A 24,155-nucleotide genomic window follows, 5' to 3' on the forward strand; every position below is an offset into this window, starting at 1 on the left:
TTGAAGGGGTCTTTGACGTAGCATTTTGCATCAGTTGCCTGCCTGTGTGCCACAGTGACCCAACCAGAGAAAACTGTGTCACGGCTTTTGTTAGGTGGTGGAAAGCATTAGAAGGCCTGGCTTCAGACTTTATGCTTTGAAAAAGTCCTTTGTATCTCTCTGCTTCATCATCTGATAAATGAGGACCTGGATTAGCGAAGTCGAACTGAGCTGGAGGTATTTTTGGAAAGGGCATGGTAGGCACCTTCACTCACACCTGTCTGATTTGTTGGCTTCCAAGGTGGTTGCAATTCGAATCACTGGTTGCAAGCAAGAGAAAACAAAATTGAGTTAAATGGAGCAAACAAAAAGGAATAACACAGATTAGGTCACACGAGCTAAGGAAACACCGAATGCCCAAGTGTTGGTGAGAATAAGAACCAGGCTACTCTAAGAATCCAGACTGCAGGAACTTCGGAAACTATTCCAAGTGCTCTTCTGGAAATTATTTGGCTTTTGTTTATTATTTTGATGCTAATCTGCTCCCTATCCTTGATCATGCCAAACCTGCACTCATAGCTTGTTAAAGAAAAAGTGAGATGACGTTTCCATGAGATGGGATAATAAATGCTAGGAAGATCTAAGCAACACACTTTGTATGCTTAGCTATCCCAGGGGACTTCCCTGGGCCCTGCTCCCAAATACTGCACTCGCATGGAATATGTTGCTATCTGGGACTGTGACTCTGAAGCAGGAGCACTAGGAAGGGGCCTATGTGCTTTGGTCATTTAACTCTTTCAACTGCTTACCCTTACCTTCTTTGTGTGTGTGTAATCCACCTGATCCACCTGTGATTTAACTGTTTAAAAGGAAATTCTATTTTGCCAGATAATTGGATTCTCTCAGTGTTCCTGCAGAGCTCAAACACCCTATGTACAAAACAGCATCTTTGCATGGAGGTAGAAGACATGAATGATAAATTTCATTTCTCAGGTGAGCTCAGAATTCTTCCAGCCTGTGAGATTGGGGCTGCCATAGCTTTTTATCTGAAGATAAAATTACAGAGTTATTCCTACCATCAGATTTTTGGTTATTTATATCCAGAAAGCAATGTTCCATCCTGATTAATCTTTTCCCAGTCTCTCCCACCACCCTTACCTTTCTGCAAAGTATGCTCAAAGAATGTTGAATGTTGAGTGATAGATCATAAAAAGTACATAAATAGCACATAATTAGCTACTAAAATGATGTGTAAATTTTAAGATAATTTGATGTATGTAATCACCATCAGATGATTTCTATATGCTGTATTGGATTATCCATGCCTCTGTTCTCCTCCATTAACACAGATAATCAAGAATTGACTGTATTTTCCTGTTGTAAACAATTAAAACAATTCTCTGGCCAACCACAGTGAGGAGCAAGCCTTTTACAATGAAAGACATGTAGTCCATTTCTAGGCACACCCAAAATTACTCCATCAAAAATAAAAGACATTGGACCTTACACAGGTCACTTAGTACAGTGGATCCTGGAATCTGACCACCTGGAATGCATTCTGACCATTGGCACTTGTTATATAGGATTAAGTTTATAAAGTTCTAAATAAATGCACAGCTCCCTAAACATTAGCAACAATTTTATAGATCACTTACTGTTCTTCCTCTCAAGCAACTGAGATAGTCACAGAAGCCAGACAAAGAATGTCAATGCTTCCCATAGCCAAAATGAGTTGAACTCAACACATATGTCCATTATCCCCTTTTATGTAAATATTTTCATGTCTTAATATAAATATGTAGTTATTTAAATAACAAAGTTAATAAAATAAAAAATATTTAATAATATTAATACTTATGAAAGGAGTTAGGCAGTAGGGTCCTCACTCAGATGCCAGCTTTTCCACAAAGTCTTCAGTTTCTCCATCTCATTTGTTTGACTTCCAGGGCACCTCATCAGTGCCCACACATGTCTATCATCCCATTATCTATTATTTATTTATTATTTGAGGGAGAGAGCATGCATGAGCAAAGGAGCACAGGCAGGGAGAGCAGCAGTGGGAGAGGGAGAAGCAGACTTCCCACTGCGCAGGGAGCCCAATGCCAGGCTCTATCCCAAGACCTTGAGATCAAAACCAGAGCTGAAGGCAGCCGTTTAATCAACCGAGCCACACAGGCACTGACATTTAAATCACTGTGTTCGTGTCTTCTTCCCAGTACACAGAGAGCATCTTAAGTTTAGAATCTGCTTGTGATTCTTAACTGTACTTCTCAAGCACCAGGCCTATATCCCTCCCCCATTGCTGACACGAACAAAACTAGAAGGGGAAGAGTGTTTGGTACCACATGGCGTGATTTGCTCAGCCCTTGCCCTCCTGGCAGGAGTTAGTTAAAATCCTAAGATGTAGTATCTCCTGGTAGAGTTTGTGCTGTTCGTAACAAGTGGTAAGAATATGTAGCAAAAGGCCTGGGTACAGCTACTGGGACTCTCACATTAAGATATCCCAGCCTTGGGGCACCTGGATGTCTTAGTGGGTTAAAACCTCTGCCTTCGGCTCAGGTCATGATCCCAGGATCCTGGGATCGAGCCCCGCATCGGGCTTGATCCCAGGATCCTGGGATAGAGCCCCGCATCGGGCTCTCTGCTTGGCAGGGAGCCTGCTTCCTCCTCTCTCTCTCTGCCTGCTTCTCTGCCTACTTGTGATCTCTGTCAAAAAAATAAATAAAATCTTAAAAAAAAAAAAAAAGATATCCCAGCCTTGTAGACTCCAGACCTTCAGATCTCTTATATGTTTTTTTTTTTTTAATACTATCTCTTGGTGTGGTCTTTATTACTAGAGCCCTGCTAATCTACAACTGTCCGTAACTGTTGATGACAAAGGACAGAGGATAAGTTTGTTTAAACTGTGAGCTCTCTTGAGTATTGCAATTTACACTTGAGTCGAGGGATTGGAACATTTAAACTGCATGGGTCACAACATGAGGGGAAAAGGCTTCCTTTTGGACTGGCATATGGTAATCACACCCTGCCAGGGTGAAGTCACCTGCCTTGGAGTCCCCACGGTGTGTGTGTGGGGTGGGGGGTGAGACCAAGGGACCAGTACTGGCACTTTGCCACAATATGGAAAAATGTGATGAGAATACTAGCTGACATCGATCACACTTCTGGTATGTGCCTATCTCTATGCAAGTGAACCTACTGTGGAGTCACTATTCATTATTCATATTTGACACATGGGGAGCCAACACCAAGAAGTATAGTGGTATGACCCAGGTCACAAAGCTGATAAGGGAAACCAGTAATTGAGGTGCTGGTAGATTGACTCCAGTCAAGTCCAGTCCAAAACATTAGATAGATATCTAGGTAGGTAGGTAGGAACATAGACAGACAGAATGATATTCGTTGCCACACAGCAAGAAGAAGAAATAAGGTGGTGAGCTTCCCAGGAAGTTGTATATGAGTTGTTAAAAAGTGACCAGGGGTTTACGTAAACCAAGATCCCAGGTATAGGAATCTTTCAGGGAAACCTCATATAGCTCAGGTGTGGTGATTTCTCTGCTCCAAAGCAGTCCCGCTTGGCTATTATTTTTTTACTGCAAATGGTGCTTTTTGCTTGTTTGTTATACTGGACCTCAAACATTCTCAGAGCTATTTTTCAAATGGTCTATCCTGCAAGATCCGAGTTGCCAGATAAAATACAGAAATCCAAGTTTCACTTTTAAATCCAAGTTTCATTTTTAAAAAATCAATAATTTTATAGTGTATGTCCCATGCAAAATTTATCTGAAATCCAAATTTAACTGGGCTTCATCTATTTTTATTTGCTAAGTCTGGCAACCTCATGCAGGGAGGATTCATCCTCACTGATGTATTCAGTTTCTGATGCAAAATTCCAGGATCTTGCTGAAGTGTTATCACATCTCCAAAGGTTCATGGTTCTGAGGTGTTGAGGGGGATTTCAGAAATGTTTTAAAGGGTTATAAAAATGGGCTTGTTGCCCAGAACATAACTATAACAGAAATAGTTGGAAAAAAAAATTACGAGGTTGATGTAACATTTATCACTCTTCAGAACCAAATATCTGAGACCAAATAACTGAGAGGTTGAATTGGCCCAGTCATTCCTCTTTTGTTTGTCAACAATTAAAATGTAGACTGCTTTCTCTGTGTTGAGCACTGTGCTGGGCACTGGAAAACCACAGAAATCTGATTAAGGCTTCCCTCTTCAGGGTTCACTGGAGGTGACAGAAACACATGCTTATTTGCAAATGGTGTAAAACGTGTGAACAGATAAACGTATGAACAGAATTCTGGACCCTTGTTTCTTGCAAAACCAACTTGTAACAAGGTTAAGGTCAGTCAAACACAACACATTTTTTCACCACCACCTCCCTCCATTGAATGATTTTCTTTTTTTTAAGATGTATTTAATTGAGAGAGAGAGAGTGACAGGGAGGGGCAGAGGGAGAGAGAGAGACTCTCAAGCAGTCTCTGCTGAACACAGAGCCTAACAGGCTTGATCTCACAACCCTGAGATCAGGACCTGAGCTGAGCCAAGAGCTGGATGTTCAACCCAGGGCAGCATTGAGGTGCCCCCCATAGTAAAGATTTTTATTGATTAAACATATTTCCCAAATTGGTTGCTTTGCTTTAAAGAGAGAGAGAGAAAGAAAGAAACAGCACACTCAAATGTAACATTTTGGATCCATTAAGCTATGTACAGATAAATACTGGACCGAAGTCCAAACCTGGCTCATTGCCTGGTTTTTGTAAATAAAGATTTATTGGAACACATCCACTCTCACGTATATACTGTCTGAGGCTGCTTTTATGCTATAATGGCAGAACTGAGTGGTTGCAGCGGAGGACAGATGGCTCTCAAGCTGAAAATATTTTCTATCCAGATCTTTTAAGAAGAAACTTACTGACTTTTGAACTCCGACCCCAGTACTTTACTGTTGACTTCTTTCCCACCAATTCCCCATGCCCCTTCTCAGGTTTACGTCTTCTTTCATTTCATCACCTGAGAGGGACAGAGCTTTGCTTTTCGTTTTAATAAATCAAACTAACCTCATAACACACCTTCGTGGTGAAAAGAGTCCACTACAACTTTAAGATAACGCGCGGGGGCCACGTGGTCTAATTTTGCTCCACCTGCCACTCATTTGTCGCGAGCCAATAGGTAGTGTCGGCTCCTGGGAGTTCGGCTGGAGCTGGGTGGAGCTGGGTGGAGCCCACGTGACGGCCGGCTGGGGAGGTAGAGAGCCACAGAACTGTGAGTTCTTGTTACTTCATGTTTTAAGCTTTGGTGATGGTGTACTCTCTGGCTGTCGCTGTCCAGCTTTAATAAATGAGTCTACCCGGTGGAGCTCCGTTCCTTCGAGCTAAAATTGAATATACATCGTTTTCTGTGCTGGTACATTTTTTTAAGAAATTCACTTTTTCATTGTCTAGCTAATTCAGCCAGTTCCAGTTCGGTGGTTAAGTACACAGGCGGGACATTGTTCTTGACCTCAGCATGTCTTCACTTCAAATGAGACCCCCAAATTTTAAATAGTATAGTAAGTGATAGGATAGGATCAAACGGAAGTTACCTGGGGAACACGGATTTCCTGGTGGCAAAGGAGTGAGATGTAGAAGATAACTGTCAACTGATGACGAGGAAGATTGAGAAGGCTTTGTCCACAGGAGAAAGCTTGCACTGAAGCATGGAGGGTTGCGAGAGCGCGGCGTTCATTACGGAGGGGCGCTCCTTGGGGATGTGGCGGGGGAGCCACTGAGGACCTGTGTGCCCGGGGGCTTAGCGTAGACAGGAGCTTTAACTTGAAGGGATAGACTTATCTGAGGGCCTTGGAAGGGGATGATGGAGGCAGATGTGCCTTTTATGTAGGTCCTTCCAAAAAAGACAATACTGGAGGCCAGGATTTTAGTTGAGTTGTGATGGTCCTGGGTGAGAGATGATAAGGACGATGTTGGGGACAAAGATGAGACTATGGGGGCAGGGAATAAGAAAGGTACTCCTGTCCGGTTTGTGAACTTGGACAACTCACCGTCCTCTGTGTGAAACAGTTCTCCTTCTGAAGTGAATTTACATTCACATGTATTACCTAAAACAGAGGGCTACTGGCCAAAAAGATAAGATTGTCTTTCGGTTCAATATAATATTCTTTGAAAAATGGCTTTCAAAAAAGTTTGTATTCTGGAACTTGATTTGTAGGGTGTGGAAGCAGGACTGGCTACACGGTCATTGTCACAAAGATCCTTGGGCTAACACCAAGTCCTGTTCTAATTAGGTTTTTCACCTTGCCTCGTGCCACCAAAGACTGTTTTCGGTTCTCTGTTCTCGCTTCTAGACACCTACTTTTTCTTTAACAAATTAGCACCTAAGGTTTATTAATTCCACCAACAGATGGTCCTGACACATATAAGTCTCACCATGAAAACGTTTGGATTTTTAATCAGGATGTTCTTTGCCCATGTGGAATTCTTGCCCAGCCTGCATAAATAGCTTGAGGCCTTGAGGCATTTCAATAAGGCTCAGATGGCTGTGCTGTTGCCACACTGAACTTCCCCCTCCAGTCTCCCCAGCACTTTCCCTATGCTGCACTCAGAAATTTCCAACTTCCAAGAAAGATATTGCAATAAAATCCTATTGGAAAGGATGTCTTCGAGAAGTACTGTTTGTTCTGAGCTTTCGACTGAAGGCTCTTTGGGAGACAGTTTGCCCTCTCTCTTGTTCTAATGGGTGATGGAAAGAGGTGGGGGCCAATGTCTAATCGACCTGTTGACGAGGGCATTTATTGGTAAGAGAATGTTCACATTCTGATTTGTCATGGAGAGGCTAGTGAAAACTGGACAGACTGCTTAAAACATGCCACATCCAAAGCCTAACTCCTTCTGGACAGCATTTATACATTACCACTTAGCCACATCATCAGCGAAAAAAGGACTAGGGAACACTAGCCAGATGGTCGGGCACACATGTGTGTCCTGGTTATTTCCAATCATGTTCTCATTAGACACTCATCTTCCTTTCCGTGATATTATTATAGGCCTTGGTGATCTCTGCCAAATATCACTCAGTTCCAACTACAGGCAAGGATCTGTGCCAGGGTTGAAAGAGGGCTTAAAGGGTCCAGTGGTCTTAGTCCCTGCAGATAAAAAGATGCATTTCACATGATCCCCATCCTCCTGGAGCACACACTTTGGGGAGCCATCCAAACTGTGAATGGTATGTCCTACAGTGCAACAGCTCCAAGAGAGGGGCCGAAGCCCAGAATGAAAACCCAGAGGCAGGATCAACCAAACTGTTTTTGAAGGCTTCACAGAGAAGGAGACATGGAATTTGGATTCCCGAAACATGGGTAGGAGCTGAGCAGTGAGGAAGAGGAAGGTCATAATGCACTGGGGAGACCTCTTGATCTACAATGTGTTCCTCCTGAAACACACAGACTAAGATCCAGGTGCTGGTACTGGTTCAGTACCTAGGTGAAGGCTGGCTGCTGGGGTTGAGGGAAGCATCTCTGAATCACACCCACAAAAGAGGACTCAGCCAAATTAGGGGCAGCTTCCTTTTTCTCTTCCAGCCTCCTAGCAGAGGCAGTGGCCATAACCTTAGGTTTCCACGTTCTGGTTTTGAAAGATCTCAGACAGGAAACAATCAGCCCTAAAAGGGGACAGTCTGGGGCAGGACCTTTCCATCACTTACTCCTTCAGTAGTGGGTTTTCAAATTTTGGTATTCATCAGAAACACCCAGGGCTGCTGTTCATGAAGTGTGACTGGGAAACAAACATCAGCATCACCTGGGAACTTACTAGAAATGGGGAGTCTCAGAGCTCACCCCAGATCTACTCAATCTGAAACCGAGGTTAGGGCCCAACAACCTGTTTTAATGATACCTCCAGGTGATTAATGCACTGGCAAGTTTCAGAATGTCTAAGAATATTCACTAAAGATCAGGTTCTTGAACGCCATTCACAGAGATTCTAGATCAGTCAGATAATCATTTTGCCAGTGATTGCAGCACCCTGATGGGCCATGCCATCTTGGTCTTATCTCTAAGCAGGCTTCAACTTTTTCCCAGCAGTCTTTTCTACAGTACAGGGCTTACTCGAGCCTTGTATGCAACCCTTCATTGTGCACTTTTTTCAGTGATTGCACCTGTAAAATGGGGCAGTGATCCAAAGGATGTGGGTTTCTCAGGATTAGAGATGATGCGTGAAGTACCTGGTGTAGTTCCTAACCCTTGGCATCTTAGCTCAGGCTGCTATGACAAAGAACCATACTCCAGGTGACTTATAAACAACAGAGATTTATTTCTTATTTCTGGAGTCTGGTGTTCCCAGTTCAAGGTGTCAACATGGCAGGGTTCTCAGAAAAGCCCTCGTACTGGTTGCAGAATGCCAACTTCTCCTATCTTTACACAGAGGAAAGAAAACTCCCTAGGGTCCCTGTAAAAGAACACTAATTTCCTTCCTGAAGTTTCCACCCTCATGATCTAATCACTGCTCAAAGACCACCACCCTCCTCCTCCTAATATCATCACCTTGGGGTATAGAGTTTCAACATGGATTGGAGGGGGAAGGGCACAAACATTCAGTCCCTAATACTTGGAAACAGGCAATAAAAACATATAGAGTATGCTGCCATACCAGGGGTTTGGAATACTGTGACCTCCTTTCTCTGTCCTAAGCTTCCTACTCCAGGGCCAGGTTCCATCAGCACTGTTGGGAGTCCTCTCAATTACTAACTGTTCCTCCTACCTCTTCTCTGCCCTTGACACACTTGTATGCACTTGGCTCTATCTGTAGCCCACTGCCCATCATAAAGGCCCTCAGTCTACATGCAGACTCCTATAGGAAGATGTCGAGAGGATGCCTAGATTGGGATGTTTGAAGGGATGCTTGTAGGATGGACCCAGAGCTCCTTGACTAGCACCCAACAAGCTGCTCTCTATGTGTAAGCAAACATCTCTCCAGAAAGTTCTTTCTTGATTGAGCAATCCCTTTCCCAACCCAATTCTACCTAATGGCTCTCTCAGTATATTCCTGAAAATCAAGGCTGCCTTCAAGACTATAATCCCAAATAAAATCCTATTCTCTGCTTTGGTATGGAGTGATCGCTCTTCATGTTGAGTTTGCCTCAAATCGAGCTTCTTAAATCATAAATAGCCCTCCACCCCCCCCCACATGACTTGAAAGAAAAAGTATTCTAGAACTCGGGAGTGGGGGGAAGCACCATGGCTCCCACTTGTTCTAGGAAAGACAGCCTTGAATCTAAGCTCATAATTAACTCCAGGCTGGGCAGAATGCTTTCTCGCTGATATTTCAGTTGAGTATTACCATTGGCAGCCTCAGCTATAAAGCGGGCCCCACCAGTTGACATCAGCCTTAAAAACTGTCTCTTGCACAAAAGTTTGAGGTAAGTAACGTAAAGCATGGAGATTGGCAGGTGAGACGTTGGTACCCTGCAGCATAGGAAGAAAAGACATGTCAGAATGGTCAGATTGATCAACCACCCTGAGAAGCAAGGAGTTTTTGAGGAGGAATCCATGCTTCTAAGAGATTCGTCTGAGTGTATTGCCTCGCAGCTAAACTGAGTGTTCAGTAAATGTGGAGCTCTTCTTAGCCAAGAAACAACAGTTCCTGTTCTTCTTATCGCTGAGGCATGTGAGTGTGAGTTCATTTTTGAGAATGTTATAGTGCCGATCAAAACGCAGAATCTTCCAGGGTCTCAAGTCCAGACTCTTCCACATAACTTATGACTTCAATTTCTGTTTCACTGGAAACAGTTTTCTGTAAAACAAAACATCCTCCCTTAGATGTCTTGTAGTACCCTCTTTGTTCTCTTGAATTTCTTCACAATTATTTCCTTAAGTGTATTTTCCTTATAAAAATAGTAAATGTTCACTAAGAAAATATGGAAAATAAGAAGAAAACAAAAATCTATCCACCACCCTGTCTTCCAAACACAGCTCATTGTCTTCTCTCCAGCCCTGTTTTCTAGGTACAAAGTTACCTTTAATTAAATGAAGCAAATGGATAGTCAGCTTCATAAATTACTTTCTGTGTGATATCATGTAATATTTCAAAATATATATTCTTGGGCTGCATCATTGAATAGTTCTACCACTTTTCATTCATAGTTTATTGTAGTTTCCCCTTAAATTTGGATATGTATTTGTCTAAGTTGGGCTATTATAATGTTATTAATGAGAAACTTTGTGACAGAAATAACCTACAAGAGATATTTCTCTACTTTGTTTACTCATTCAACACATTTTTAAAAAGATTTTATTTATTTGAGAGAGTGCATTGTGCATTCTCACACACACACACACACACACACACACACATACAATCATGGGGAGGGGGGCAGGGAGAGGGAGCAGGGAGCCCAACTCAGGCTTAATTACAGGACCCCGAGATCATGACCTGAGCCTAAGGCAGATGCTTAACCAACAGAGCCACCCAGGCACCCCTCATTTAACACATTTTTTAATACCTATAATACCTGTTGTACCTTAGACACTGCCTTGCATTGAGTATGCAGTGACAAACAGCAGATGTGCTCTCTGCCTTAGGTACTAGAATTTAATGGTTTATACTTCATTTTGGAAGGAACCCTCTCTGGTTACCATTGTAGAAATAAGGAATAGAAATAAGGAACAGCTGGAAACTGGTTTGTAACAAATCTAAAACACAGGATACATTTTTTTTTGTTTTAAACAAAAAGCTGCCTTCTTTGTAATTGATAAAGGTCAACTTCTGGCCTTCCATCTTCCCTCCCACCTCTCCCTGCTGGTACCAGTCCCTTGAACGTTACAAAACAATTTCTGACTTGGGTCTGAACAAGCAAAAACTTGCTTAATGAGAGCTCAGGGATGGCAGATATCCTCCAAATCCCAGAACTCTGGGTACCCACACCAAGCTCAGACACTCAGGTTGTAACTGAAAGCAGAAAGCTTCCTTTCCCACTCACTAAAGGCTTCCTAGTGGGATGCAAAATCATCACTGCCGATAGCACTAATTGCCCCCCCCACCAAACCTTGTAGCAGAGGCCGCGAGGGTGAGTCTGAAGGGCTTTACCTTCAAAGCTACAGGCTGGGGCACTGCTACATAGGGCCCAGGTTGTGGTCAGCTCTGAACTTGCTTGCATATTCTCCTAGGTAGAGCATTTAGGCCATAGGGGGACAAAATTATGGGGCAATACTTCATTTTCTGAGTTCTACTTGCTACCTCTGTTGGTCTCTGTCTCTCATGTCTTTTTTTTTTTTACATGAAATGCAACAATGTGAGAAGAAAGTAAGTTGTCTAAGAGGAGTCTAGCAATGTTGAGCTATGACATTAATCCTTTGCTTATTTTGAAACCAGCTTGTCTACCCCAAGTTGTTATTTTGCACACATGACTTGATTTTAATTAACAACAAACCACAAGCTTATACAATAAGCTCTTAAGCCAGTTTCTTTCACCAGCTTCAGAATATTAAAGAAAATCTTTGGGGGCTCTATAGGGAAATTAGATACCAGCATTAAGATGTTCCATTAAGAGACAAGACAAATGACTGCCGTGGGCTGCTAAAATCAGATGTAGTTTAGCAGGGATGAGTATGCTGGAGCAAGGAGGGATTGACAGCACAAATTCAGATGAAACCAAAACAAAGTTTCACACTGGGGTCCGTTCTTCTTCCAGAAAAGCTATGGGTTAACAAAAGCAAAGCCCCTATTCCCTGATAAAGGCGAACTCAGGATGGAAGTAAGGATAGAGTGGTTCTTCTGTCTGACTCAGTTATTTGCCTGACTAGGTTTGTAACTACTGTGGTCTATAATTATTCCAAACACCCAAATCGAAAACTCTAAAGGTCACAGCTTACTAAAATGATCCATTTCAGTCAGAGTTTGACCCTTACTGCCCTACAACCACCAATTTATTCATCCCTTCATGAAGCACTTCGTTAGAAAACTGAATTTGTTAAGAAAGTAGCTTGACCTACATGAGGGATCTGTAAACTATAGCCTGTGGATAGAATCTGGCTTATTGCCTGTTTTTGTAAATAAAGTTTTATTGGCCAGAGCCAATCCCCTTCATTTGCATACTGTCTGTGGCTACTTTCACACCACAATGGCAGCATTGAAGAGTTGAGGGAATCCATTTGGTTGTTAGGTATTTACAATCTGGCTCTTTATAGAGAAAGTTTGCTGACCCCTAATCTAAATAACCACTTAATTTAAGGACAGATTTGACAAAGTGTATAATAACTGTACACTGAAAATCATAAAACATTGCTGACAGAAAATAAAGAAAATCTAATGGTCGATACATGATGCTATGTCATGTTTACAGATTGGGAGACTCATTTTTAAGATGTCACTTCTTTCCACATTAACCTACAGTACAACACAATCCTAATCAAGATCCCAGCAGCTTTTTTGGTAGAAATTAATAAAGTTGCTCTAAAATTTATATGGGAATGCAAAACAAAATACCTAGAATGACCAGAATAACTTTGGAAAAAAATCATGTTTGGGGGCGCCTGGGTGGCTCAGTCAGTTGAGTTTCCAACTCTTGGTGTTGGCTCAGGTCCTGATCTCAGGACCATGGGACTGAGCCCCACTTAGGGCTACACACACAGCATGGAGTCTGCTTGAGATTCTCTCTCTCGCTCTGCCTTTGCCTCTCCCACTCATGTGCTCTCTCTTTCTCAAATAAATCTTTTTTCTAAAGATTTTATTTGTTTATTTGATAGAGCACAAGCCAGGCAGAGCAGCAGACAGAAGGAGAAGCAGACTCTCCACAAGCAAAGAGCCCAATACGGGGCTCAATCCCAGGACTCTGGGATCATGACATGAACCAAAGAGGGACACTTAACTGACTGAGCCACCCAGGAGCCCCTTAAATAAATAAATCTTTTTTTTTTTTTAAATCCTGTTTGGAAGCCTTACACTAACCTGATCTCTAGGTTTGCACTAAAGCTATAGTAATCAAGACTGCTTTGGTATAATGATAGACAAATAGATCAATGAAAGCAAGTAGATAGTCCAGAACTAGACCCACACATATATAGATAACTGATCTTCAGCAAAGATGCCAACACAACTCAATGGGAAAAGGATGTTTTTTTTTTTCCCCCAACAAAATGATGCTAAAACACTTGGGCAGCCATGAGTAGGTGAGCATTCAGTTAAGCCTAAGTGCTCTGAATGGCAAATAGGACCTCAGGAAATGCATTTTTGAGGAAGTCATTTGCCTTCTCTGTTTTTTGTTGTTGTTGTTGTTTGTTTGTTTTTTTTTTAACTAAGGAACTAGGAAAAGTTCCTCTGAAAAATGTTACTGATTAGGGTATCCATGTGCAGAAACATCAGAGCTAAACAGAACATTGGACCATCTCATCTATGGCCCTTGACTACACAGAAAAAGAAGTCAGGGCTCATGGGGTTGAAGGAATTGCCCAAGCTCAGTTAAGAGACGGCTGATAGAAAAAATTCCGGTCTGACTGGTGAGGACACTTATAGCCGAGTAGGACCTTTCCAATTCTCCAAGACAGTAGTGAACATATGTAACATAATATTGAGCCAAAGAGCAGAATGACTAGAGCAGCATCAAGTCACTGGCCCCCCTGGATAGACACTCTGCCCTGGAATATGCAAAACCAGTAACCTGATGACTAATCCCTGGAGACCCAACCCTGAGCAGATAGGACCCATCATGAGAGCCTTCAACATTACCTCAGGGCTGACGATTACAAGGAAATCTTTAAGACTATTTTTCGGTGCCGGAACCGGTGGAAACAGCCTGGCCCATAAGTGACCTCTGAAAACAGAGAAAAGCAGAAAATTAGGTGAGCAAAGCAGCCTTTCTTGTGTTTCAGTATCTGCTCTACAAATTGACCTACTGAATCTCAGGACCTGCTGTTCTATAAATTGAAAAACTGTATTGACCAAGAGTTACAAATACTATATTTATTTATATTGTAATATTAGTTGGGCTATGATTTGGCTTCTGAATCATCCAAGAAAGACATGATGGTACCCACTTCACGTTGGTGCATGTTTTCAGGCCTAATTTCGGAACATGGGTGATTTGTAAGCCCTTGGCGCCCCACCACTCACTGTGATGCCGGCTCTAGCCCCCTCACTCAACTGTGCTGGCTCACAGAGTTGCCTTTGGTGTTCCTCTGCTTTGAACTGCCACCCTCCAACCCACAGAATATAATATTTATAATAATGTTTCAAACCTCAGTAACTTTCTAAATTATGAAAGGACTGAGACAGAACATGTTCTTAAGCCTCCTAAATGGCTCTTTGCCTTACTTAGAGCCAAAGTGGGTGAGGAGTTCTTATGGGGCATTTGCAGGCTCATGGATTGTTCACCAGATCTGCATGACCTTTCTACAGTCTATATTTGACCAAAGGACAGTCAGCCACTCAGGGACCAGGTGAACAGAGGGTGAAGGTAGGAGTCGTCACCTCCTAATTGGAGATCATACCATGGGCACTGGGGTGACTTCAGTCTCCAGGGGGCTGCCTTCCTTTACCCAAGCTATAAAAGGAGTCTGCTAGTGGCTCAACTAAGAACACCAAATACTGACAAGGCAGTAAAGGAATCAAAAGAACATGAAAGTAAAAAGCTTCACAGAAATGAATACACTGTCCTCAAATTCAAGAAGGGTGTGTAATGGCTGAGGGGCCCTCCTATGCTCTGTCTGGTTTCAATAAATCACCTAAAGATGTTTCTCACTTTTTAATTTGGTCCCTGCTCATCTTGGAAAGGCTGTCCAAAAGACAGCAAAGTGCTGTAATTCCAACTGCTAACAAGCACCCTAGCGAATGCATGGCAGAAGTGTAAAAATTCAATACTCAGACCTCATTGGAAACATTGAAATAAAAAAATACCTACATTTTACAGATGAAAGTGAAAATTAACAGGATGAAGCAGATGGTTCCCACAAGAATGATGAGAAACCATTCTGTGGAGGGCTTCTGATCATCGTTTCCTGATGGAAGAAGAAAGAAATCAGAGCTACAATCAGCTACAGATATGCGAAATTACTTGAGGCAGCCATCAGAAAGCTTGGATTTGAGTTGCCGATGCTGGGTGAGGCTGGGCAAGTAGCTTAGCCTTCCTGAGCCTGGGATTTTTCGTGAGGGTGAAATGAAGCCTCTTTTAATATTAAATCATGATTTAGGCAGTCCACAGGTATTTATAGACTGCACTTGATGTAGTAATGCCTCCTGAATCTTGGATCTTATCAGCTTTGGATGAGTAGTAAGGTTTTTAGATGGAAAAGCTATAAAAGCTCAGCCCTCCTAGTAATCTAACTGCATTATAATAAAAATAATATACAAGGTTGGAAACTTAACTTTTAGAGAAAGTAAATGATGGAATAATACTCAGAGTTAACCCTAATGCATCAGACTCTGCTAAAAGTACTTTGCAATCTTAATTATGTTCAGCACCTCTTAACTATTATTCCCATTTCACGGATAGGAAAGTAGAAGCAAATTGCCATTGAGAAAGTATAAATATGTTGCATACCATCTCACTCTCCAGTTAAATTTGCTTCTTATCTGCATTCAAGGACAGATTCTTCTACTAGTTTTCATGATATCTTTGGGGTGTGTGATGATTTTTTAAGATACTGGAAATGCTTTCAGGAAAAGCCCCAGGTCCTTAACCACATGGTTGTTAAAGAGGCAATGCACTTGTTAAACTGCCTCATTCACTTCCAGAGAATAAGGCAAATCCTGCATTATCTCCCTGGATGCAAGTTTGCTTTCTGTGGGAGAGGCCACTCACTAATTCATTCCTTTATTCACCCGTTTCACAAATATTTATCAGACTCCCACACTATGTTTGGCCCTGCAGAGCTTGCTGGGAGCTGGATTAAAGCACACATGTGAGCTTTCCCCGTGTGTTATTTAGATCCATCAAATAGGAAAGGCTCTAAGCAAATAATAACACAGGTAATGACTTAATGCCAGCTGTGCTAAGTGCGTGGGGGAAGTTCAAGCCACACCACACCAGAGGAAATGGACCCCAAACTTCAGTTTGCCATTAATTGTTTCGTTTATAAAATGAAATCGAGTAAGTGGAACTTTCAAGTCCTGATAAATACCCTAAGTCTTCCCAAAGCTCTGACATAACTTCAAACTCAGAACATTCAACATATCAAGAGGGAGAGATGTCTGGAGGATTTGATGCTAGTGAGTCCAACTTTGCCTTGATCTCTTGCTGTTTTGCCTCCTGAGAACTCTTATTCAGGGTTTATCTTCTACTTCCCCAAAACTTTAATCTCTCCTCCTTCATCTCTTCCCTTCTGCTTTCAAATATTCATAGAGTCCTTTATCTTGAATAAGCCATTACTTTGCTCTGCCATCTCTCCCAACTATCATCAAATACCTTCCTATTTTATTTCCTAGCCTAATTTCTTGAATAAGGGATTCAGGCTGCTTCATTTCCCACCCCAGAAACTGCTTTTTTATTTGTTGATGGCTGCCTCCTAGTCAAATTCAAAGGACATGTGGTTTCTTTTTCCAACTATTTTACCTGGCCTCCTTCCTAATTTCAGACATGATGGTTGTGCCCACCTTGATACCAAGTCATTGGCTCTTTAGCCCAATATTCCCCTTCCTCTGTGGCATTTCTGTCTTCTCTTTTTAATTTCAGTGGACCCTCTCAGCTCAGCTCGGGACCCTTGGGTCTCTTCCACTGGAAAGTGTGTTGAACACAGCTGCATCTTTTAATTCTGTGTGTTCTTCTACCAGGTTCTTAGTCCTGGCCCAGTCCTAACACCAAGGTTCCACTTCTAGCTAGGAAATTTCCCATAGGTGAAACCCACTTAGATATTTCTCTAAGCGGACAATGTTGAAAACTAAACATCTGCTCTCCTTCACATCAGAACGCCTTCTCTCACTGACTTCCCCATGATGGTCTCCATATTGGGATCCTTGAAAGTCTCTGATTCTTCCTATTCTCTACAGCCCTGCCTTTCTCCACTGACTCAGTTAACATCATCACATCATACACACTCATAAAAGAGAGGCCTGCCTTGGTCTCATGGGTGCATCCTTGCCTAGTGTGGAAATCTGGGGTCTCTTCTCTGCTTGCAGTGGAAGTCACCATTCTGGGCCTTTGTTCCCTCATCTATAAAAACAAGCAAGTTGAAATACACAGTCTTTAAGATTTGTGCCAAGTCAGCACCTTTTCTAATACCACCGACTCCATCCAGGTCACTGTCATTTCCGACGTACTTACCTTTAACAAAATTGATCTTAGGTAGTTGTTTGTATGGCTGAAGTTTGTAAATTTGTCATAAAGCATAAAAAATAGAAACAATAATCGGACATAACTAACAGCTTATTTTCTGTACTTATTTTTTTACTGAGTGTTCATGGGCACCAGACACTATGCAAGGTGCTTATCATGCATTTTATCATAATTCTCACAATAGCATGTCGAGGTGGGCACCATGCTCACTTGGCAGATGGAGAAACTGGAGCAGAGAAGGGCCGACTCTGTCCACTGAGGACACAGCTCGCAGGGGGAGTTGGGATCCCAGCCTGGGATCAGCTGAGTGGTGGTGCTCTTAACCGTGATGGAGGGATCCCATTCCATGGCCCATCATCCCCAAACTGAGGACACATGGCCCAGGCAAGAGCTCCACTTAAGACATCCTAAGCATTTCTCTATCATTGAACATGCCCCTGAGAGTCCTCTTCCTAGCTGGGTACCAGGGAAGCGTTGTTTCACTGTTGGGTCCCCACTATTGGACATAGCAAAGTTGGCACACTGTGTTTCCACAGGAGGGGGCTGGCTGCATTGTAAACCAGCAGTCCCCCTGATATTCTCAGGCTGCAGTTGGGACTGAATCCCTTTATTAAAAACCTACAACCACAGTATCTTTTTTAAGTTTTAGGTTTTGTTTTTTTAGAGAGAAAGAGCATGTGTGGGAGCAGAGGAGGAGGGGGAGAAGGAGAGAGAGAATTGCCAGTGGACTCTAGACCCAGCATAGAGCCTGATGTGGGGCTCGATCTCAGAACCCAGAGGTCATGACCTGAGCCGAAATAGAGTCAGATGCTTAACTGACTGAGCCACCCAGATGCCCCAAGTTTTAGGTATTTATATCTATTATTTTACAAAGAGGCATTAGTCATACTTTGTAAAAAAAAAAAAAAATTAATAAAAACCAGATACTCAAGGAGGCAAAACTTTTATTTTCCCAAATGCCACAGATACTGAAACGTTTTAGGAGTAATACTCAGTTGTCTGGGTTGTGACTGAGCATCCCGTGAAGCCTCGTTTTTATTGCACTGGCTCATAGCTAATGGAAAGAGCACCTGGGATGAACTAATACCGTCAAATGCCATCTAGCTTTATTTCTCAGTCTGATGTCCTGAATAAGGGATTTTCCTGCTTCATTTCCCCATTTCTGAAACCCACCATTCCATGCTCTTAACCATTATTCAAGTACGTTAATAAGTTCATTCAGAAACTCCAGACTCCATTTCCACATATGGGATATAAATTTAGCAAGGGGTATGTCAGCAGAAAAAAATTATCTGGTTTGTAAGTAGGTTTAACAGGTAAAGTTTGAGTCCCACAGAAAGAAAGAGCTGTGTTGTAAATATTATCAGGGTCACACACTTGGTCCCATTTGTGTCTCAAATTGTGAAATACCTCATAGTCAGATGCATCGTGCGCTGATAATAGTACCGTTCACTTCTGACCATGATTACAAAAATCTTTTCAGTTAAACCACTCTCCACCTATTCACTTCGGCTCTCACTTTGATAAAGTTTTTCACTGAATTAGCAAAAATACAGAGACAACTGATTTTATTTCATTCAATCAAAAAAAGTTATTGATGCATGTAAGTTGCTATGTGGGAAGCAAAGTTGTAGTCGCTGCTGGAGGGAGTTGACAAAGGAGTCGTTTCTCCTGGCCTGGCTTCTGCAGTGTTCCTGATGCTCTTTAAAAAGATTCCCCTTGGGGCGCCTGGGTGGCTCAGTGGGTTAAAGCCTCTGCCTTTGGCTCAGGTCATGATCCCAGGGTCCTGGGATCAAGCCCCGCATTGGGCTTTCTGCTCTGTGGAGAGCCTGCTTCCTCCTCTCTCTCTGTCTGCCTCTCTGCCTACTTGTGATCTCTCTCTGTCAAATAAATAAATAAAATGTTTGGAAAAAAAAAAAAAGAAAAGAAAGAAAGATTCCCCTACCACCAAGTAAGAACAGAGCTCACCCCCAGAGAACAGAGCCAAGGTCAGTGTTATGGTGAAGGAAACATAAACAGGTAGGTAAAATTAGTACAAGGAAAAGCTTTCACATACTCACTGCCGAAAGGAAATTACTTGTGGATTATCTACTGTTTAATTTTTAATGCAAAAGTCTCGAGTCCATTACATAAATGAGTGAATTAAAGTTAGCATCAACTCTGATTTTACTGAAGGTAGAAAAAATGGGAACAGGTCCCAAGGGTAGTACATATGTCCTTTGGGTCAAAGTGATAAAAATTTCACTACTGAAAGGTTGGGAGATCCCTGAATATATCATTAATTTGAATTTTGGGGTCTCTGGCCTTAGAGATTTTCTTAAGAAAAAGGATTTCCAGATAACTTGAATCTTTTCTCTGACTCAAGGAGAATGCCTTTCCTACCCTAAAACGGAAGCCACAGATGTTTCTTTTCAAGAAATTGATGGGCCCTGCTATTTAGTTATGCAGAGATATTTTAGAAAGAGGAAGTCACACCATCGGTCCTTCTAAGGAGAGAAGCCCTCCAGACCCTCCACCTCATACCTGGATGCTCTTCTGACGTTGTCAACTTACAGCGTTTGGGAACTCAGCTGTCTGGTTTCTGGTGACCTTCATTATCATTTTTGACATCTCGCCATTTTACCTTGAGAACAAGCCAGCTGCTGAAAATTCTGTTCTGTGACATGGCAGTGTGAGGGGTGGGGGTAGGATGCTGCATGGAGAGGGGGATGGAATGTGATGGTGGCAACCAGGGAGAGAAGATAAACCTAGGCACCAGACCAACTTAATCCCTTCACCTGCATCTGGCTATTTCTGGAACTTTGTCAGATCGCTTCCCTCCTCATGCTGTGGCCCCTCTTGGTGCCGAAGTCTGTCATTTATGCATTTAGGCTAATAACTCCGAGGAGGGTCAATTCAATGTGGAAGCTGTTCCACCTTAAATTGTCCACACAAGTGTGGCTCTCAGTGCTTCCATATTGATTTTGAATCTGACTTCAGACTTAACAATAGGTTTCGAGGGAAAAGAGCTAATTAACAAATTGATGGGACTCTTCCAATGAAGCAGCCCTGGTCTGTTACATAGAACCAGCAGGTGCTGGGACAAGGCAGGCAGCACCAGCAGATGCCAGGTCACGGAGAGGCTATGCCTGCAATCTGCCCATGAAGCTGCCCATAGTTTGCCTCTCGTTGCAAGGGGAGGCTGTGGCATCTTTGGTGAGCAGTACCCCAAACCAGGTCAGAGGCTCCCATCGCAAGCACAAGTCAGAAGTAACCCTTTTATGTGGATGAGCTTTTTGAGGCAGCTCTCAAGTGGGCTGTGGGTTTTACCTGGTTTAGGGAGAAAAAAAGAGGGCAGTAAATGCAGTCTCAGTGGTAGGGTGGTCCAGGGTCCAGAGCAAGATAGACAAAACGTGCCCTGTGCTCCTATCTGAAAATGGGGCTCAAGTAGACTGAAACACGGAGAGGAAATGGAGACTGTGCATGCATGCGCACCAGTGTGTTCAGGATTCACTGGAGAGATGGCTGCAGGACTGCTCATTAGGCCTCCCAGGACTAGACGTGAGGAAGTAGACATGAGAACTTGTTTTTTTGTTGGTCTCTGCTTTGCAGGCTTTCCTACATAGCACTCCCAGGCAACCCAGCACTTTGTTCCCTAAGAGTCTCCTGGGTCTTCCATTAGCCTGCTAGCAAGCACCCTTGAAAGGCTGTGGTCCTTGCATAAAAATAAAAAACAAGGGAGTGACATAAGTCGAGCAGAGACAGTCCATTATCATATGGTTTCGCTTACTTGCGGAGCATAAGGAATAGCACGGAGGACCCTGGGAGAAGGAGAGGAGAAGTGAGTTGGGGGAAATTGGAGGGGGAGACAAACCATGAGAGACTGTGGACTCTGAGAAACAAACTGATGATTTTGGAGGGGAGAGGGGTGGGGGTGTTGGGCAAGCCTGGTGGTGGGTATTATGGAGGGCATGTATTGCGTGGAGCAGTGGGTGTGGTGCATAAACAGTGACTTTTGGAACACACACACACACACACACACACACACACAAATTAAATTTAAAAAGAAAGAAAGAAACAAGGGAGTGAAGAGATGTTGGCTTGGTTGTTATTGACCACCGAGGTGACCTTGAACAGGTGACCTCTCCAGCTTCCATTGTCTATTTGATAAAATGGGGATAAGGACTGAGTGAGTGGGTAAAGTCGTCAGCCCAGTGGTAGTACATAATAGGTGCTAAACAAATATTTGTTATTATAATTGCAATTAAACACATTGTGGCAGAACGGAAGAAGCAAGAGGATTTCCCTAAGTCGTCAAAGCAAGACCAAAATTCAAGGGCTGTCAGAATCCTGAGAATGCAGAGTAATGAACTCAGACCTGGAGGGGAAAGGAATGCACCAAATCATCAAGATACTAGGGAAACAGGAACACAAGGCATGGAGGGTCCTAATCCTCAAGGGTCTGTGTTAAAATGAGATGACTGACAACTTGATCATAAGCTGGCTCCCACTGCCCATCTTCCTGCCTTTGTCTCCCTGGCTGGCACCATGAGCTCTGGGATGTGAAAGCATGACGGAGAGAACAGGGTGAGGAACCAGTCCTTTGGCTTGGTTCCAGACCCAGGTTTACCACTTTCTTGCTTTGTCCCTTCAGGCATTTCCTTAACTTCTCTGCATCTTTTTTTCACATAATCTATAAATCGACGTAATTAAGGAAATTTTTTGTTTGTGAAGATACACAAGATCGCATCGATGAATGTGCCTAGCATGGTGCCCGGCTCAACAGTAGTCCTTTCTTCCTCTGAGCTGTTGTCCCACCCGCAAGGCCCTTCGTGGGGTAGAAATCATGTGTGGAAGGCCAGCGTGGACCCCACTAGAGGCGGCCATGCCAGAAAAAACCCTGCTCCTGACAGTTGGAGACTGAGTCTGGCATCTTCCCTCTAGCTAGTCCGCTAGTCCATTTCCCTCCGTCAGGCTATGTGGACCACCTAAGAGTGAGATGGTCCCCTCCCCCAAGCCCTGCCGCCAACCCCCCACCCCTCTACCCCCTCCCGCCCCCCCTGCTGAGAGCAAACAGTGGGCCTGCCAGGCACTACCCAGCCTCTGAAACCACAAGAACCTGGACCTAAGGACACGGTTGACTGACCTGACTACCATATTCACCAACCTGAAATCCCCCATTTGCAAAGAAAACCCAGAATCCCCACGAGTTCCCTCAGCCTCAGGCAAGCCCAAGTGGGCTTCTCAGGTTATTAGGTCACCTCTTTGACCAGTTTTGTCAGCGTTCATCTCCTCCCTCATGAAAGCCTTTTCATGTGCAGAATTCTTTTTGAAGACCTGGGGAAACTGAATTTGGGACCTCTGCCATGTTTGCCCTTCCTGTTTTCCTTTGCTCGTTTTCTCTCTGTTCTACCGCAGTGAGAGACTTTAAAAAGAAAGTATGTGGTGACAAAGCAGAAAATAAAGGAGGAGAGAGCACAGGAGGTGTCCAGGGCTGAGGGTGAGGCTGCAGGACCTGCCCTTGGCTTCTGAGTCCAGGTGACCCGGGCCAATGCATGTGTTTCCTCACATATTCCCAGCCTCTTAAAGTCCACAAGAGGTGCTTGTGGGGACCTTACTTTCATCTCAACCCAGATGTTTAAACACATCCCTGATATTCTGCCTCCACCTACTTTCCTTAAGTCCTTACAGGCTCTAGGCTGGGTCACGTGGCTCTAAGAACCAGTCCCCCCCACTGCTGCCCCAAACTGTGACGGGAGAGCTAAGGCCCAGATTTCCTCTAACGTGTCTTGTGGAAAGAGATGCCTCCAAAGGCAGCAGAGGATGGCGGGAAAACTTTGCTCTACTCCTGGAGGTACAAATGCTACCTATCTCAAGCCTAAAGAAATCTTTAAATTAAAAGGTATTTTTATTTTTGTACCTGGTATTGTCGTGACATAGCTGGTGGCCTTCAGATAGGGCCTTCAGTGAAGTCGGGGGCAAACCCAATTGCTGGTTGGGAGGGCCATGCCTGTGATTGCGGTTAAGACCCGTCTCTGATAAGGTCTCAGAAAGACTGAGCCTGACCGGTGACAAAGCAGGAAAGGCGTGCAGGGTAGACTCACATAACCAACACTCTCTTTTCCAAAGGGAAGGGTACAGCTGTAGGGCATTTCATTTTCATAACTGCTTTTCTCATGCATGGTGTGTGAGGTTCAGGGAGTGGGGAGAAGGAGAGGGAAAAGGGACTGAAGCAAATGGAAGGCTTCATAGGACCAGGGTCAGGAGAGCAGAGGTTTAGGTAAACAGGAGACAGCAGAGATAACAGGGGAACAGAAGAATCCGGAAGTTAAGAAAGATTTAAAAAGGAGAAAGACGTGTGAAAATTAGGAAGTTAGCTCTTAAGATAAGACGCAGAGGCCAGTCGAGGAGGGGCAGTTGATAACCCGTGGTGATAAAATGAAACCAACTGCTATTTCCATTTGAAAACAAACATGTTTTATGTGTTGGAAATCCTAGCACAGGAGGGCCCATCTAGGGCCAAGGTTCGGGACACTTGCCTGCTGGATCCTCTCGCTGTCAAAACTTAGCCTTCCTGGGTCTCATTATCGAATAACCTTGGGCTATCACGGGTTAATGAGTGAAGCAAATCTATTCCACTTTGCCGATGGATGTCATGTATCTGAGAAAATTAGCTATTAATAGCCACTTCTGGGCTGTTTGAGAACTACTGATTTATTTAATATCTCTGGGTCTCCATTTGCTTATATGAAAGGAGATGGACTTAATAATACGTGAGAACGAGGTGGTATTTGCGTGGGGCTGCAGAGTGGAAGTGGAAGGGGAGGGCTCCAGGGCGCCATACATACAAGGTGGGAGAGGAGGAAGGGTGTCTGAAGGAAATGAATGTAGCAACAAAATTGCCTGATAGACTGCAAGCTGAGCGGAATTAT

The 24,155-nt window shown here is 43.4% G+C and overlaps 1 protein-coding gene across 1 annotated transcript in view; it reads right to left on the reverse strand.

The window, feature by feature from the left end:
* Positions 1-9,138: 9,138 nt before the first annotated feature.
* IL5RA (interleukin 5 receptor subunit alpha) overlaps positions 9,139-24,155 on the reverse strand; it is a 37,764-nt gene continuing 22,747 nt past the window's right edge. The window contains exons 10-12 of the mRNA XM_032867466.1: positions 14,875-14,971; positions 13,704-13,788; positions 9,139-9,773 (exon numbers count right to left, since the gene is read on the reverse strand). Of these exons, the coding sequence (XP_032723357.1) occupies positions 9,687-9,773; positions 13,704-13,788; positions 14,875-14,971 (269 nt within the window). The 3' untranslated portion in view covers positions 9,139-9,686. The remainder of the gene's footprint in view (positions 9,774-13,703; positions 13,789-14,874; positions 14,972-24,155) is intronic.

This window comes from Lontra canadensis, unplaced genomic scaffold (assembly GCF_010015895.1).
Source record: "Lontra canadensis isolate GAN:19392208 unplaced genomic scaffold, GSC_riverotter_1.0 scaffold34, whole genome shotgun sequence".
NCBI lineage: Eukaryota > Metazoa > Chordata > Mammalia > Carnivora > Mustelidae > Lontra > Lontra canadensis.